The 14,065-nt window shown below is 39.3% G+C and overlaps 1 protein-coding gene across 4 annotated transcripts in view; it reads right to left on the bottom strand.

Moving 5' to 3' along the window:
* The window catches only part of COL19A1 (collagen type XIX alpha 1 chain), a 323,109-nt gene that overhangs the window by 56,276 nt on the left and 252,768 nt on the right, over positions 1–14,065 (bottom strand). For all 4 annotated transcript variants that reach the window (XM_059178371.1, XM_059178370.1, XM_059178372.1 and 1 more), the window contains 12 exons: positions 11,361–11,396; positions 10,145–10,180; positions 9,997–10,050; positions 9,272–9,325; positions 7,806–7,859; positions 7,028–7,117; positions 6,037–6,081; positions 5,856–5,933; positions 4,239–4,274; positions 4,078–4,131; positions 3,928–3,981; positions 2,519–2,560 (listed from right to left, as the gene is read on the bottom strand). In XM_059178371.1, coding sequence (XP_059034354.1) covers positions 2,519–2,560; positions 3,928–3,981; positions 4,078–4,131; positions 4,239–4,274; positions 5,856–5,933; positions 6,037–6,081; positions 7,028–7,117; positions 7,806–7,859; positions 9,272–9,325; positions 9,997–10,050; positions 10,145–10,180; positions 11,361–11,396 — 633 coding nt within the window. The remainder of the gene's footprint in view (positions 1–2,518; positions 2,561–3,927; positions 3,982–4,077; positions 4,132–4,238; positions 4,275–5,855; positions 5,934–6,036; positions 6,082–7,027; positions 7,118–7,805; positions 7,860–9,271; positions 9,326–9,996; positions 10,051–10,144; positions 10,181–11,360; positions 11,397–14,065) is intronic.

The raw sequence follows: 14,065 nt of genomic DNA, 5'->3' as shown, positions 1-14,065 counted from the left end.
GTTCTGAGGCAATTTCTCTAAAAAACGCTGGATTACTAAAGAGCTCTCTCTTCATGGTGGTCCATTCTTAGAGCTGGTGTATATAAAAGGGAGCTAGAGTGTGCAACATCTCCCAGAACAAATTTTGCCATCAGCATCTTTTCCCAGAGCTAATGTGTTGGTAGAGGAAATAAAAGAAATACGTTTATAATTGTAGATCCATTACTTATAATATCTGAAAAACTATGAAGAGAGAGAGATGCCAGGAAGTTATGAGAACCAAGAAGTTTTCTATATTCCAAAAATCATGGAGAAGATAAATTATTTCTGCAGCAAATAAATGTGGCATATCAATACGGAGCAAAACCCTGGTATACCAACACTCAGCAATATTCTAGAGTGGATTATTCAATTGATTGTTTTAATAAAACATAAAAGAACGGTAAGCATTATGAGTCACTAAAATTTTCTCAGAGTCATTTCAAATGGACCCCATTTTCTTTGGGTTAGGCTTGCCAGAATGGTAAATCAAGGGAAATGATTTCATTGAAGGTCTTGAAAAAAGTCTTTAGATTTTCTTACAGAGAGAATAAAGATGCACCAATTATTAGCCAATGTACAGTCTCATTCAAAGAGGGACTGATACACAGATTAACCCACATAAGGTCTCTGAAGGGTATCATCTGGACCTGGAATTATGTCAGTTCTTTACTACATTCTAACCAAAGATATTTTTGAAAACAGAAAGCAGATGATCAAGCTTACTAAAGACTAGACAGAGAGGGAGACTTAATGCATTGGGTAATAGGATCAGAATTTAAAATTACGTTAGGTTGACCTAACAGACCCAATCTCCAATGTAAGTCCCTGTATTTGGACTTTCCTTTGGGGAACTCTAAACTTTCCCCTTCTATGGAATGCAGTTTGATGGGACTTTCAGTTGAGGTGTCTTGCCTCAGCTGTCCTGGGACCCAGAACCTCGTTAAAGGCATGCTGCCCTGGTGGAACTATTAATTGCGGCCACTTTTGAGGCCTTTGGAGTCCTGGTTCTTATCAGAGCCTAATTTGGTCTTTTGGTCTATTCTGTGAGCCACCTCTATATCCTCTGAGAATATTCATTTCTGCTGAAGTGTGCAAGTTTTGATCCTAACTATTCTGGAATGGCGAGCTTTAACTCTTAGAGTCCTGCCATTTCCGGCATTGCCGCTCTTGGGAAGAAACTTAGACAACGCATGAAGACCTGTGTTCCTGTGTTCCTGTTGCGCTCACTAGCTGTGTGACTCTGAGGAAGTTACTTAGCTGCTCAGAACTTCAGTTTCTACTGTATAAAATGGGGATACTACCACAGTCTAGATTTACAGGACTTCTGTGAAGATTAAGTGAGATGGTATAAGTAAAGCAGGGTGTTGTCTGCCATGGAGCTGTAACTCAACACATATAAGATCTTCCTAAAATTCCCACAAATATTCTCTTTCGACTTATAAGAAAATTTTGACTTTTGAAGGTCTTAGAGACCTCCTATAATTTATTTTTATATTGATATTCATACTTATATTTATATTTATATATATGTTCTCAATTTTTTAATCATCTAGCAAATACTTTTAACAGAATTCTTGAATCTTTGGATTTAAATCAGCAAATATTCCTGCCTGCCTACTATTATGTAAGTCATTGTACAAACCACTGGGCTAAATGCTAGGAACATAAAACAAGTCACATTTATACACAAAAAGTGCAAGTGTGTGTATGCGCGTGTACATACTCATATACACTGTGCATTCACATATAGACAGGACACATAAGGTTTGAGTATAATGTGAAGGGACCGATTTTCATCTGGGTCCACTCAGTCTTAGCATGCCATGAAAAAATATTACAAATACATAACTTTACAGTATCCTGTTATCATTCTCCCACATCTGCATTTCAAATAAAACACAGGGTAGTATTGGAGACAAAAATGGTAGCCAGATTTATTCCTTATGAGATGAATAATAGATAGAGATAGTTTTTATTTAACAGAGTAACAGGTGTTAGGGCAGTTGTTGGCTTTGGAACTTTATAACTCACTTTGTAAAATCCCATGACATCAAAGTTCGGCCCTGCAAGCTAGCGCCTTATTGAGCTGTACTGGTTTTCATCCTGGGACTGGTGCGGGTGAGTCCAAGTGAGAAGGATTAGGTTTTGCAGTAGCGAGCCAGGACGTAAACACCCATGAGGTGAGAGCTGTCCCTCAAGGGGACACTGAAGGGTGTTGATGACACTGGTCCTTCGTGTAGCATATCTCAGAACTACTACCTTCACCCACCACCCCTTACACCCAAACCAATTAGGAGGTAGAGAAAAAGAGTTGGAGGGATTAGTACAAGTGACTCAAGAGATATAAAAATGTGTTCCTTTTTCTATCTTAAAGATGTTCTTCCTTTAAAAAAATTGAATTGCTCAGGCCAAGCAATTAACTCAATTTCTGGTAAAGACTTCCTTTCTGATTTTTCCTAAAAATTAACACGCCGTTTCTTATATAGCAACAGATTACCTTGAGCAAGACACCGATGTCCCCCAAGAGAGGAAGTGCGATCTGTGTTTAAGAAGAAAAAATCCAAATACATGTATTTATACACATAAATGCACATAATAGAATATAAACATACAATCTAATGTCACTGTTTTTCCTCAAAGTATCATGCTAGTTCAGATTTGTCCTGAGGCTTCTAAGAGCCTCACTGTCAGAATGGCCGGCTTTATGTTCCATCCAGATCACAAAGTAGGCATATGACACTGACAGGACTCCTAACTTTATTTGAGAAGTATTCACTATTCCTCTACAATGAACATGTAAAGACATCCATATTGTGGTTTGGAGTCTGTATCTCTATTTTATGCTTTCATGACATGGTAGCTTTTCTAACAACCCTCAAATATTCTTGGCTTTAAATAATACACGAAAGTGAGTCATTTAATAAAAGGATGTCAAGCAAATTATCAGGCCAAAGAAAAGTCTAGAATGAGTCTGCCTTAATGTTCTTTCTCATTGAAGTTCAAAAGGGCCAACAGGCGACTTCCGTGATTCGCAAGAGAGGCGCTGAGGGAACGCAGGCGGTGTTTGAGACTCGTGTCTTAAAATGTCCTTTCGGAGAGACACTGGAAACCCAAGTAACACTTTATAAGAATCCTAGATGATGCACACACATGATTCACTTGGCAGTGAAGTTAAACTCAGGCCAAAATATGCCTTGCACGTAGCATATAAAGGCACATAAGGCCCAACCAGCGTGGGAGGGAGAAGGATTTGTGAGACGTAAGAAGTGAGAGGCCAGATTTGGATTTTATCATACAAAACTCTTAATACAATGTCATGTACCATATGGCCTCTCAAATTATAACTGCCGATTCTGAGGCTATTTACAGGGATTTCGCTGTCGCTCAAAGCCAGGTTCATCCTGAAATAAAACTCTGGAACACACATTTAGTGCCTAAACCCATTTTTTAAGAGCCCACTCATGCCGGTTTTTGTAATTTAATCATCTCAGCGTTTTAAAGCTGCAGAATCAATGGATATGTATCATATTGTAGGTAACTTACCTGCAAACTTTCATTTAGAAAAGTGAAATTCTTTTAGTCAGTAGCATTAGAAAGAACAGAAATTGTGCCTATATATTTTAACTCAGTATTCCACAGGATTGAGACATTATGTGCCATGGCTCAGCCTGGGGCAAAATTGTACAGTTGAATTATACCCTTAGGAAATAAGTATTCATCACACACACAAAATAATGCTGATGCAGCTTGAAATTTTTTCCCCTCTACAAAATAATGGGGATAAACAAAATCACCAAGCAGTCACTGAACATTCTAATTAGTTTGGACAGTAAAAGTTGCTTGGTAGGCTATTTGGCTTCTGGGTGCATTAAAGATACATAAATCAGGCATAGTCTGTTGACTTACCGGGTCACCTGGGGGGCCTGGCAGACCTGGCTTTCCATCCCTTCCCGGAGCTCCCTGAAAACAGAATCATCATGTTCAAATCTTTTCACAGTGGCACAGGTGTGGACTAAAATGGGGCGGTGGGGACGAGGAGGTAAAGACAGTCCTTACATCATTCCCTGGGGTCCCTGGAGTTCCTGGCAATCCAGGGAGACCGCGAGGACCCTGGAAGAGGGGGAAAACAGTTGCTTCCAGGGACAGTTTTTTCAGTAATTTTCCCCAAGTAAGCAAGCTGGATTCGTGGTGCCAAATAACATGGTCAAGCAGCTTACCTGGATACCTGGCTCTCCAGCTGGTCCTTGGGAGCCCTGAGTAGAATGAGACCACAATAGTCAGAATTCTTCTAAGAATGTCATAAATTATCCAAGTGGGATAAAGAGCTATGTATTGTAATTTACTTATGGAACAATAGGGCTTGGCAACCTTGCACCCCCTGAAAACTCTCTGTGAAGTCAGCCAAGACTTTTGGCAGCTCAACAGTTAAGTAGATGCCTGTTGCTGGAAACACCAGAAAGATTTCGCTCAGATGCCCAGGCTATCTCTCTCGGTACCATCATCTGTCCCTGTATCTTCACGACCATACCGTGCACCCAAATTCTATGTGCTCAGAAACTGGCTGCTGATAGGGTGACCGGCTCAGGACTTGCTTTCCTTTCGGCTTTCTACCTCGAGTCACTTCCCCGTTTGAAGAAATTGCCAGAACCAGTGTTCTGATTCTGCCTTCAGGAGGAGGCAGTAAGGTATCAATTATCGTTCTTTTCTACTTTAGCAAATTGGAGTTTGGGGCCAGCAACACGAGGCTGGGAAATAATCAGGGAATCTAACGCTGAAGGCTTCCTCCCTGCCACGTAAGCACAGACCCTGGAAGGAGGAGCTGACAACCTCGGGACGTACACGGCTGGGTTCTCAGCAGCAGACTTCAGCAACTGCTCATCCACATTTCCTGTCTTATTTTTTTAAATAAAGAATCATATCACTCTTACTGTCAAAGCTACTTTTTGTACATTTTTTAAAAATTTATAATGTGTCCTTAGTTATGAATAGTTTAAAATTTTTTGCTTCAACCTCCTTCACTCCTTTAATCACTCCCTGATCTGTTTAGTTACTGTGTTCAATCTCCCATCTCCAGTGGTCTCTTACATTCTTGCTCCAGAGAATCAGTCACATACAATGTAACCATTCACTATGCCTTCTTTGAGCTCTCAGGATAACTTTATTAAAAGGCTGATTTCCCAAAGTAATGCAGTTAGAATTAGTGTTTGTTTCCAACTTTCTTGTTCCAGAATCTTGATGTTTTTATCATAGTAAATAGAAAGTTCTCCTATTACTATTTAGTCAACAAGTGTGCATACAGAGCCCATTGTTACCAGGCACTGTCCTCGTAGCTAAAACACATTACAAAACTGCCCATGCTCTGTCTTCCCTCTTATAAATGACTTTTAGTCTCTTTTCCTGAAGATATTACTTAAAGATTTTTGACATCATCTCATTTAGATATGCCCCATTCCCTTATAATATCAACTTTCAATTTTATTCTCACTAAAAACAAATAGTAAAATATAAAACCTAATCTTAGGCACTTGGATCATCTTACAAACACTCATTTGTACTTTTTAATACATAGAACAGAGGAATAACGGGTTAAATAATTGCTTCTAACCCCAATGCCATTGTGAGACCAACATCTGTCGGTCAGGAAACAGTCAGCACTGCCCCTGTACTCAGTGATGTAACCTCAATGCTTATCACTTGTCTTCCTCTGGCTCGTGCTTATTTTAGTTTCCTCCTCTGATCATTTCATTCCTTTCTCCTGATTCAGGTTTGTCACTGGATTTTATTTGATTATCAGAATTGACATGATTTCAAAAACTTGATGGCATTTCACTTACTGCTCGGCCAGGAACCCCCACCCCCGGGGGGCCTCTGTCACCTGGGGAACCGTGGACGCCTGGCAGTCCTCGCTCGCCCTGTACAACAGAGGCTTCTGTTAGTGTGAGGCTCGGAGGACATGAGATTCCAGGCTGGATTTTCTTATTAAGTCTTTGGAAATTATCTATGATATTTTCATACCTTTGGCCCACGAGGACCAGGGGTTCCAGGATTTCCATCTAAACCCTAAAAGAAAAAAAAAAAAAGGGAGGTAAAAATACATTTCTTTTTTCTAAAAAGTTTAAAAGCATCTTAGAAGCTATAACTCAAAAATGTTTCATTTTGCTTCATCCTTCTTGAATAAATGCTATTCTGTAAAAGAATAAGAAACAGAGAATACATATTTCGCTAGGTTATAGATTTTGTATAGTTACTTTAAAATATAAGATACTTTCATTTTTAGGGGAGGGGGGGATGGGCGAAATAGGTGAAGAGGATAAGAGTGCGCTTATCCCGATGAGCACTGAGTGATATATGGAATGGTTGAACCGCTGTCTTGTACACTTGAAACTAATGTAACACTGCAGGTACTGGAATGAAAATAAAACCTTAGTAATAAAAAAGATATTTTAATCTTTAAAATGAGGCATCTGAGAATGAGAACTATTTATTATCAACAATTCATATGAAACGTCAAGGAGGATGAGAAAAAAGATTATGTGAAATGGCATATTGGTAGCTTAGATTTCCCAGCTCTCCAGTTCTTCTATGGCCTGGAAATCGCCTGGGCATCAAGGACATTTTCTGCAAATGACCGTGCATGGCTTTCCCTGCAGAGCCTCTGGAAAGAAAATTTCAGGCTGTTCTGTTTTAAAATAGTGTCCTAGGAAGCCTTATGATTTAAACTATGTATCTTACTAGCTCCTGGGATCCCTCAAGGATTCATGCAGAAGATTCAGGGGGGTCTATGAATCTTTCAAAACTGCATGTAAAATGGGTATGTGCATTTTATTTTCAGAAGAAACCCCTTCAGCTGCACCAAATTTTCAGAGGTTAGAGTTCTGACCTAAAGAACAAGACCAATATTTCCTTTTCTGCAGTCCTCAACTTATTCCTTTCCTTGTGATCTGAAACTAGGAACACCCAAGTGGTAATTAATGAACTTGCAAGGGAGAAAAGGGCTGGTACTTACCGGTTCCCCCGGCAGGCTTTTCCCTGGAGGACCAGCCTCACCTTTTGGACCTGGAAGCCCAGGAGGGCCTATAATCCCACCTGCATCTCCCTGAGGAAAACAAGGTAAGATTCTTCATTGTTCAGGTTTGTGGTGGGAGGTGTGGGGGCAGTAGTTTCCATTTCTAGTGCTTTGATTTGTCATCATGGTCAAACTTCATTTTCTCATTCATTCACTCATTCAGCAATATGTACTGAGGGCCTCATTCATGCCAGGCACTGAAGTCATCTTAAATGCATTTATATTCTATGGCAAGTTATGTGACAATAAGCTTAGCAGTATCATGCCATATGCATGTATATAAACATATGCATAAAAGTGGCCTCTATTCAGAAGTTCTTTAGATGATCTTTATGTTTTCTTTAAGTTATTTCCAAGTAAAGGTTCAACATTGACCTACTATTTCCATGTATAGACAATAAGAAATGGGTCCTGAAAGACCCATTAGATCTACTCTAGAGTTGGCTGCTGAGCTTGAAACAGACTTTCTGAGTCCTGAGGTCTTCATCTCTAAGTCTGTTCATTTCGTCACATTGTGTTTCTGTGTCAGAATGAGAGCTGTCATAAAGCACAACTCCAGGGGGCATCATTCATGCCTTCATTTCTATGTCTGTCTAGCCCCTGCACAGTCCTGGCAGCCTTGTCTTATCCCTTCACTTTTTGAAAGCCCTCATGACCCTCTGTCTCTTCCTCCTACCAAGCTGCTTAATTTACAAAATAGGTAAAAGGGAAGTTATACCTTTTCTCCTTTAATGCCTTGCTTTCCCGGGATACCATGTTCTCCTGGCAATCCCTAGAAATTTCAGAATTAATGGGAAAGAACAATTAGAATATCTCTTATTGTAAGAACAATTCTATCGGTGAGTCTTTGTCCGGAGAACAGAACGGTAACACACAAACTATGAGGGGATGGGCTGATTTGGGCGTGTTAAAGAGGAAAACGCATTAGTGAACATATGTGGCTTGTTTCAAGTGAAGTGACCTGGATGTAATGGAGAAGAAACCAAATAAGGGAGAACTGAACCAAATGCCCCATCCATTATTACTGCCAAGGAAAGGTGGAAGGATGGTGGTTGGTAGCATCACATCATGATTTAGAAGGACAATGGGATAAATAAGAAAACACATTTTTACTGCGGCAACAGTGGCTCTTTCCCTTTTGATTTTCTTCTCTTTCTCAGCTCCAGCCACTATCACCTAATCGCACTTCTTGGACAATTATGTCTCCACCTGTGCCACCAGCGCTTTCTCCCTTTTCATAACATCTCTCCATTAGGTACACCTCTGCCTGCTCATTAAATGGCTTGGGGGAGCAACAAAAAGCTTTGCTTACAAACTGAGTGTTCAAAGGGCCAAGGAGAACAAATGCACTGAAAAGGAGACCTCTGGAGACTCAGTCAGGAAGCATGGAGGTCATGGAGCTATTCCCAAGATGATGAGAAAAGGAGTGATTCTAATAGTTGCATAGAAAGTGCTGGAACTGTGATCAGAGATCAGTTTCCAAGAAGTTATGGCCAAGCATTTCTCTTTATTTGCTCAAGTGAGGATGATGGTGAGTCTTAAATCCCAAATTGTCAGAAGGCCAGGCTAGGGAGGTTCTCAAAGGAACAAAAGGCTTAGCTGGGGGAATGGATAGAAAAATATATTTGAAGGACATGAGAGAGAGAGAAAGTGAGAGCCAGACAGAGACAGAATAATGAGACCACTAGAATTAGCTTATAATGCAACCTGAGGACTCTTCTCCAATGGCATTAGAGAAATCTTTTTAGCCAAAAGACTTGCTCTTTTTAGAGGCTCTTGCAAGAAATCAACAACAGAAGCTTAAGAAGTGTTTTTTTTGGATGTCCATGCATAATGAAAATGCCTGTTTTCTGTCTTAGTTTTCCTTATTTCTTTTGATGTTTCCAGTCTCTGTTACCAGTGGTATCACACTGACAAGCCTGTGCAAAATAATAACTTAGTTAATTTGACTTCCAAAGACTGATTTATTAGGCTAATGATATTCAAAAGGACCTCATATGAATATAGGAAGGTACTAGCCTTTCTAATAACCTCTGATATCAGGTGTGATTGGTTTTGAGAGTAGAGATGACCCATGTCTTTGGAAAAGGTACTATAACTCAGTCACATGAAAAGATGTGGACATTCTTTAAGACATAAATTTAATTCCCACATATCAAAGACACCTGTATTTGCTATACATACAATATCTCCTGGTGGTCCTCTGGGTCCCATAGAGCCTGCAGGTCCTTGTGGACCCTAAAAGAGAAGATGATACGTCTTTCAACTCTGTTAAAAAATAGATTGTAGCCGAATATATGTAAAACATGGTGTGACCTTATCTGCAGAAAGACAGGCTTTCTATCATCCTACCCTTTCTGAATAATTCTGAAATGTGCTTTGGGCTTATAAAGGTAGTTTGATCGTGTTGTCCTTTACATGGGTTTTTCCCCCGCAGCAAGCAAGACCGGGATAACCTGCCTTACCCATCGGCAGGAAGGCATCACATTAGTCTTTCTTACATCTCCTGACGGCTGGTTCTTCATGGGACACTCCTACAGAATCTCACACTGGGGACCTCAAGCATCTGCCTTAGTCTGGCTAAGAGATTGACTCCTGACTCCCATTCACTTTAAGAATATAGTTCAAGGTTATAGGTTTTGCTCACGTTCTTTACTCCAAAGCTTTTAGGGATGCTATTGTGGATATGCTTTGAAAAAGAGTTTAAAAACCCTACTGCGAACCCAAAGTCACAATACTCTGCATGTAATAAATGCAGCCAATAGGGGGAAATCGTCATGGAAACATGATAATGTTCCTGCGAACATTTTTGAAGAAAACGAGTAGCAGAGCAGAGCCCTTTGTTTTACACAGAAATGGCTATGACTCCAAAATTATTTCTTCTTTTGTCTTATTTACTTCTCATATACCTTTAGTCCTGGGCTTCCTATTAAACCAGGGGGACCAGGATCTCCAGGTTCGCCCTGAACACATGGGTGGGAAGGAAAGTGAAATGGTTACTTTAATCTTCATTATCTTCTTGGGTTGGAGATGCAGTGAAAAAGGTCAGGAGATTACCTTTAGTCCCTGTGACCCCATTAGCCCAGGTTCTCCCTGTAAAAAAAAAAAAAAAAAACAAACACCATTTATGTAACGTTTAAACTTAGAAGGGGATGAGTATCTCTAATACTTGAATTCACCTGCATTTCTACTAAGTAACATAATCTAGGGGAATTATGGATGACATGATGAAATCAAGGAGAGGTCATTCTAAAACACGATTTAAAATATTTATTGCTGGGATGCCTGGGCTCAGTGTGTTAAGCCTCTGCCTTTGGCTCAGGTCATGATCTCAGGGTCCTGGGATTGAATCCCACACTGGGCTGTCTGCTCAATAGGGAGCTTGCTTCTCCCTCTCTCTCTGCCTGCCTCTCTGCCTACTTGTGATCTTTCTCTCTCTGTCAAAGAAAAAAATAAAATCTTTAAAAAATATTTATTGCTAAGATGTGAACAATAGCTCCTTATTTTTTTTCTTTCATTTAAATTCAAGTTAGTTAACATATAGTGTAATGTTGGTTTCAGGATTTCCTTTTAAAACAGTTTTTCCCCCCAGTATCACTTTGACTCTATAATCACCATAGTTCATTAGCAATCACTGCATTCTCCACTTAGATGACATTTTCATGACTTGCCACCAGCTAATCTTCTATCTCAGAGGATTAAAACCTCAGATGAAGGGGGAAAAGAAAGACTGAAATTTAAGTTGATATTATGATGATTCTATCATTGGGTATAGGTAATTAATGAAAAAAAAAAACCCAGAAAAAAATTAAGGTTACACAAAAGAGGACAATTTTGGCTACTATGAGTTTGCTTTTCATATTTCCATGACTTATTATTGAACCTTTTGATAAAATCATTGTATTTGATAAATTAAATCTGTATCATTAACAAATTTTTGAAAAAACTGTATCTTGCATTTTTATTTTGTATTTTAGATATCATAAGTGTACATCTTTCAAAATATTTACATCCAATCACAGATAGTAATGGTTAAAGAAAATATATTCAATACTTAAGCCAAATGGCAAAGCCGTCATCATATGATGAAACTTACCATGGTTTAAAATTTCTCATTTATTAAAATAAGTCAAAATTCACAGAGGAAAAAGTAAAGTGCTCAGAGAGCTTATTTTATCAAACCTATTAGACTCCAAAGTAAACATTTGAGAAATCAGTGAGATAGAAATCAATGGAGTAGAAAACCCGAGATAGCGATAAAACATCTACTTACTCTATCTCCCTTTTCACCGTTAGTAAGAGGTTCTCCCTAGGAAAATGGGCAAAAAAACAGAGTCAATTACGAACATTTTGAGAAAGAACCTCTCCAAAATGGGATATAGATAAATCCTGCAGGCCAAAATCAGACCTCTGTCACAAAGCAGCCTCTAAAATGACTCAGAATGTCACACAGTCGGCTTGTGCAGTTTAAAGGAAGCATCTGAGAATTAATTAAAAAACTCTTTCATATCCCCTAGTGAACAATACGATAATCATGTTAATACTATTTCGAGAATCCTGAGTGGAGCAAATTGGAATGCTGCCCAAGGCCAAGGCTTTCTCTTGCATGGTTCACGGAGATAATCTCTCTCTCTCTCTCTCTCTCTCACACACACACACACACGCTTCTCTTCTTGAAGTTACATGGGCACGATTTCATTTACTCTTCACAACAATGCTGTGAAGAAGATATGGTCCCATTTTCAGCATGAGGAAAGAGATTCGAAAAGTTCTGAGTAACTGAGTTATTTCCCCTAAAATAGCACTCACACACTTTATGTCTCCTTGTTTATCTTGCCTATAAACTCTGTGAATGTAGGGATATAATTCATCTTGACTATCACAGCATTTCTGGTGTACTCTGTCGGTGCCCAGTAAAAGTTTATTAAATTAGAGAATTTCAATTATGCAGATATAACAATAATAGCTGATACACATTAAATCCTCTAGTGCTAATCTAATCATAGTTCTACTTAATTCTTATATGTCACTGAGTACATATGACTAGACACCCATTTCCGGATGAGGAAACTGAGGCACAGAGAAGTTAAATGATTCCTCCAGGTCATATAGCCAGTGGGAGGTCATTCAGGGTTTAAACCTAGATATCCTAACTTCAGTCTAGGGCTTTGGTTGTGCAGTCTAATTTGATATGTAATTTGATTTACTTTTGGTTTGAATTGAGTGAATTGACAATAAGATGGAAACCATTTATTTAAATTTATTTTTTTCTTTTGCATAGGAAGTCAAGAGAAAGTATGAGAACCAGATGGTAGATAATACTCTTCTTAAAGGTCCCCTTAGGGACTGTAAGTCCCCTAAACAAATTGCTAATGGGAGGTAAATGGTTAGGGAGTGAATCCCTGTGGTTTTCACTTCCCGTCGGTGTGCTAGGGATTCAGGGCTCAACTCTCTTCTCCCATATTTCCCCGCGCCCTTGCTGTTTTCTGGGACTGTCTGGCTAGTTTTGGCAATGACACGTGAGCAGAAGTGACACGTATTCCTTGCAGGCTGAGTCAAGGAGAAGCCCGTTCATGATTCTCCAATCCCACTTTCCCTGCATGGTGATGGAGAGGGTTTATGTATTCCAGAAGCTTAGTTACCTAGTGGTAATCAGCCTGGTACCTGAGTGCAGTGGATGTCAGTATCCACTCCTGACCCAACCACACTGGGCACGCAGCATGAGCAAGAGAAAGCCTTTCTTGCATTAAGCCACAGAAAATTCAGGGTTAATTTGTTACCTAGCACAACTTAGCCTCCTCTAGATAGGTCCCGTATCTAGCCAATGTGATTAAATCTCTTTTGTTGGTTAATTGCTAAACATTAGATCAGGGCTTTATTTATAATCTTGTTGTTCAGCCTTAATTCAAAAAATTCTACTTGATTTTGAAGAGAAGATATGATGTTATTTAGATATGAGCAATGGGCCACATTGCTTATATAACTTTATTTTTGTTTGTGTTGCACTGCTTATATTGTATGATTACATATATATTATATAAGCACGATATTATATCATGGTTTTTTAGAGCCACTGCGAAGCCACATAGTTAAAGTAAAAACAAAACAACACAAAACAACAACAATAACAAAAAAACAAACCAAACCAGGATCCTTGTTGTCTCAAGACTTGATATTTAGTCCTTGCTCCAATGACTACTCTCTGGTCACCTCTCTTTCTCTATCTGTAAACTCATCCATAACTCTAAGCTCTAATATGTGACACACGTAGTCATATCTACATGTCCAGTAGTGGAGGAGAAACTGCCATTCAGCATAAGTAGTTCAGAATTCAAATTGGATAAAAACCATTCCTCTTTTTGGGCCTTCTGGATATTTTACCATGTCACGTCCAGATTCTGTTATGGAATGGAAAGGTTGAGACCACAAAGCACCAAACTTCTCTGTATAATAATGTAAAAAAAAAAAAAAAATGTTTCTCTTATGTGGGGGGCAGAGAGGAAGGCAGGCGGAGATGCACAGTAGTTCCCCCCTTTTCTGTGACCGCACTTTCCATGATTTGTTACCAACAGTCAGCAGCAGTCCGAAAGCAGATGACCCTCCTTCCGACAAATCATCAGATCAGTCGTCGTCGGACGCTACGTCACCAGGCCTACGTCGTTCACCTCCCTTCATCCCAACACGCAGGCCTTTTATCATCCCACGTCCTCACGAGAGGAAGGGTGAGTACAGGACAAGATATTCTGAGACAGATCATACTCATATAAAGGTTTTTTTTTACAGTAGATTATTATAATTTTATTATTATTGTTGATAATCTCATACTGTGCCTAGTGTATATAATAAACTTCCTCATAGGTCTGTATGCATATGAGAAAACCTAGTATATAATATACACTTGACCCTTGAACAACACAGGTTGGAACTGCATGGGTCACTTACATGTGGATTTTTTACAGTACAGTACGGTAAAATGGT

The sequence above is a fragment of the Mustela lutreola genome, chromosome 6 (assembly GCF_030435805.1).
Source record: "Mustela lutreola isolate mMusLut2 chromosome 6, mMusLut2.pri, whole genome shotgun sequence".
Taxonomy (NCBI): Eukaryota; Metazoa; Chordata; class Mammalia; order Carnivora; family Mustelidae; genus Mustela; species Mustela lutreola.
This window is presented reverse-complemented; position numbering and strand designations above follow the sequence as displayed.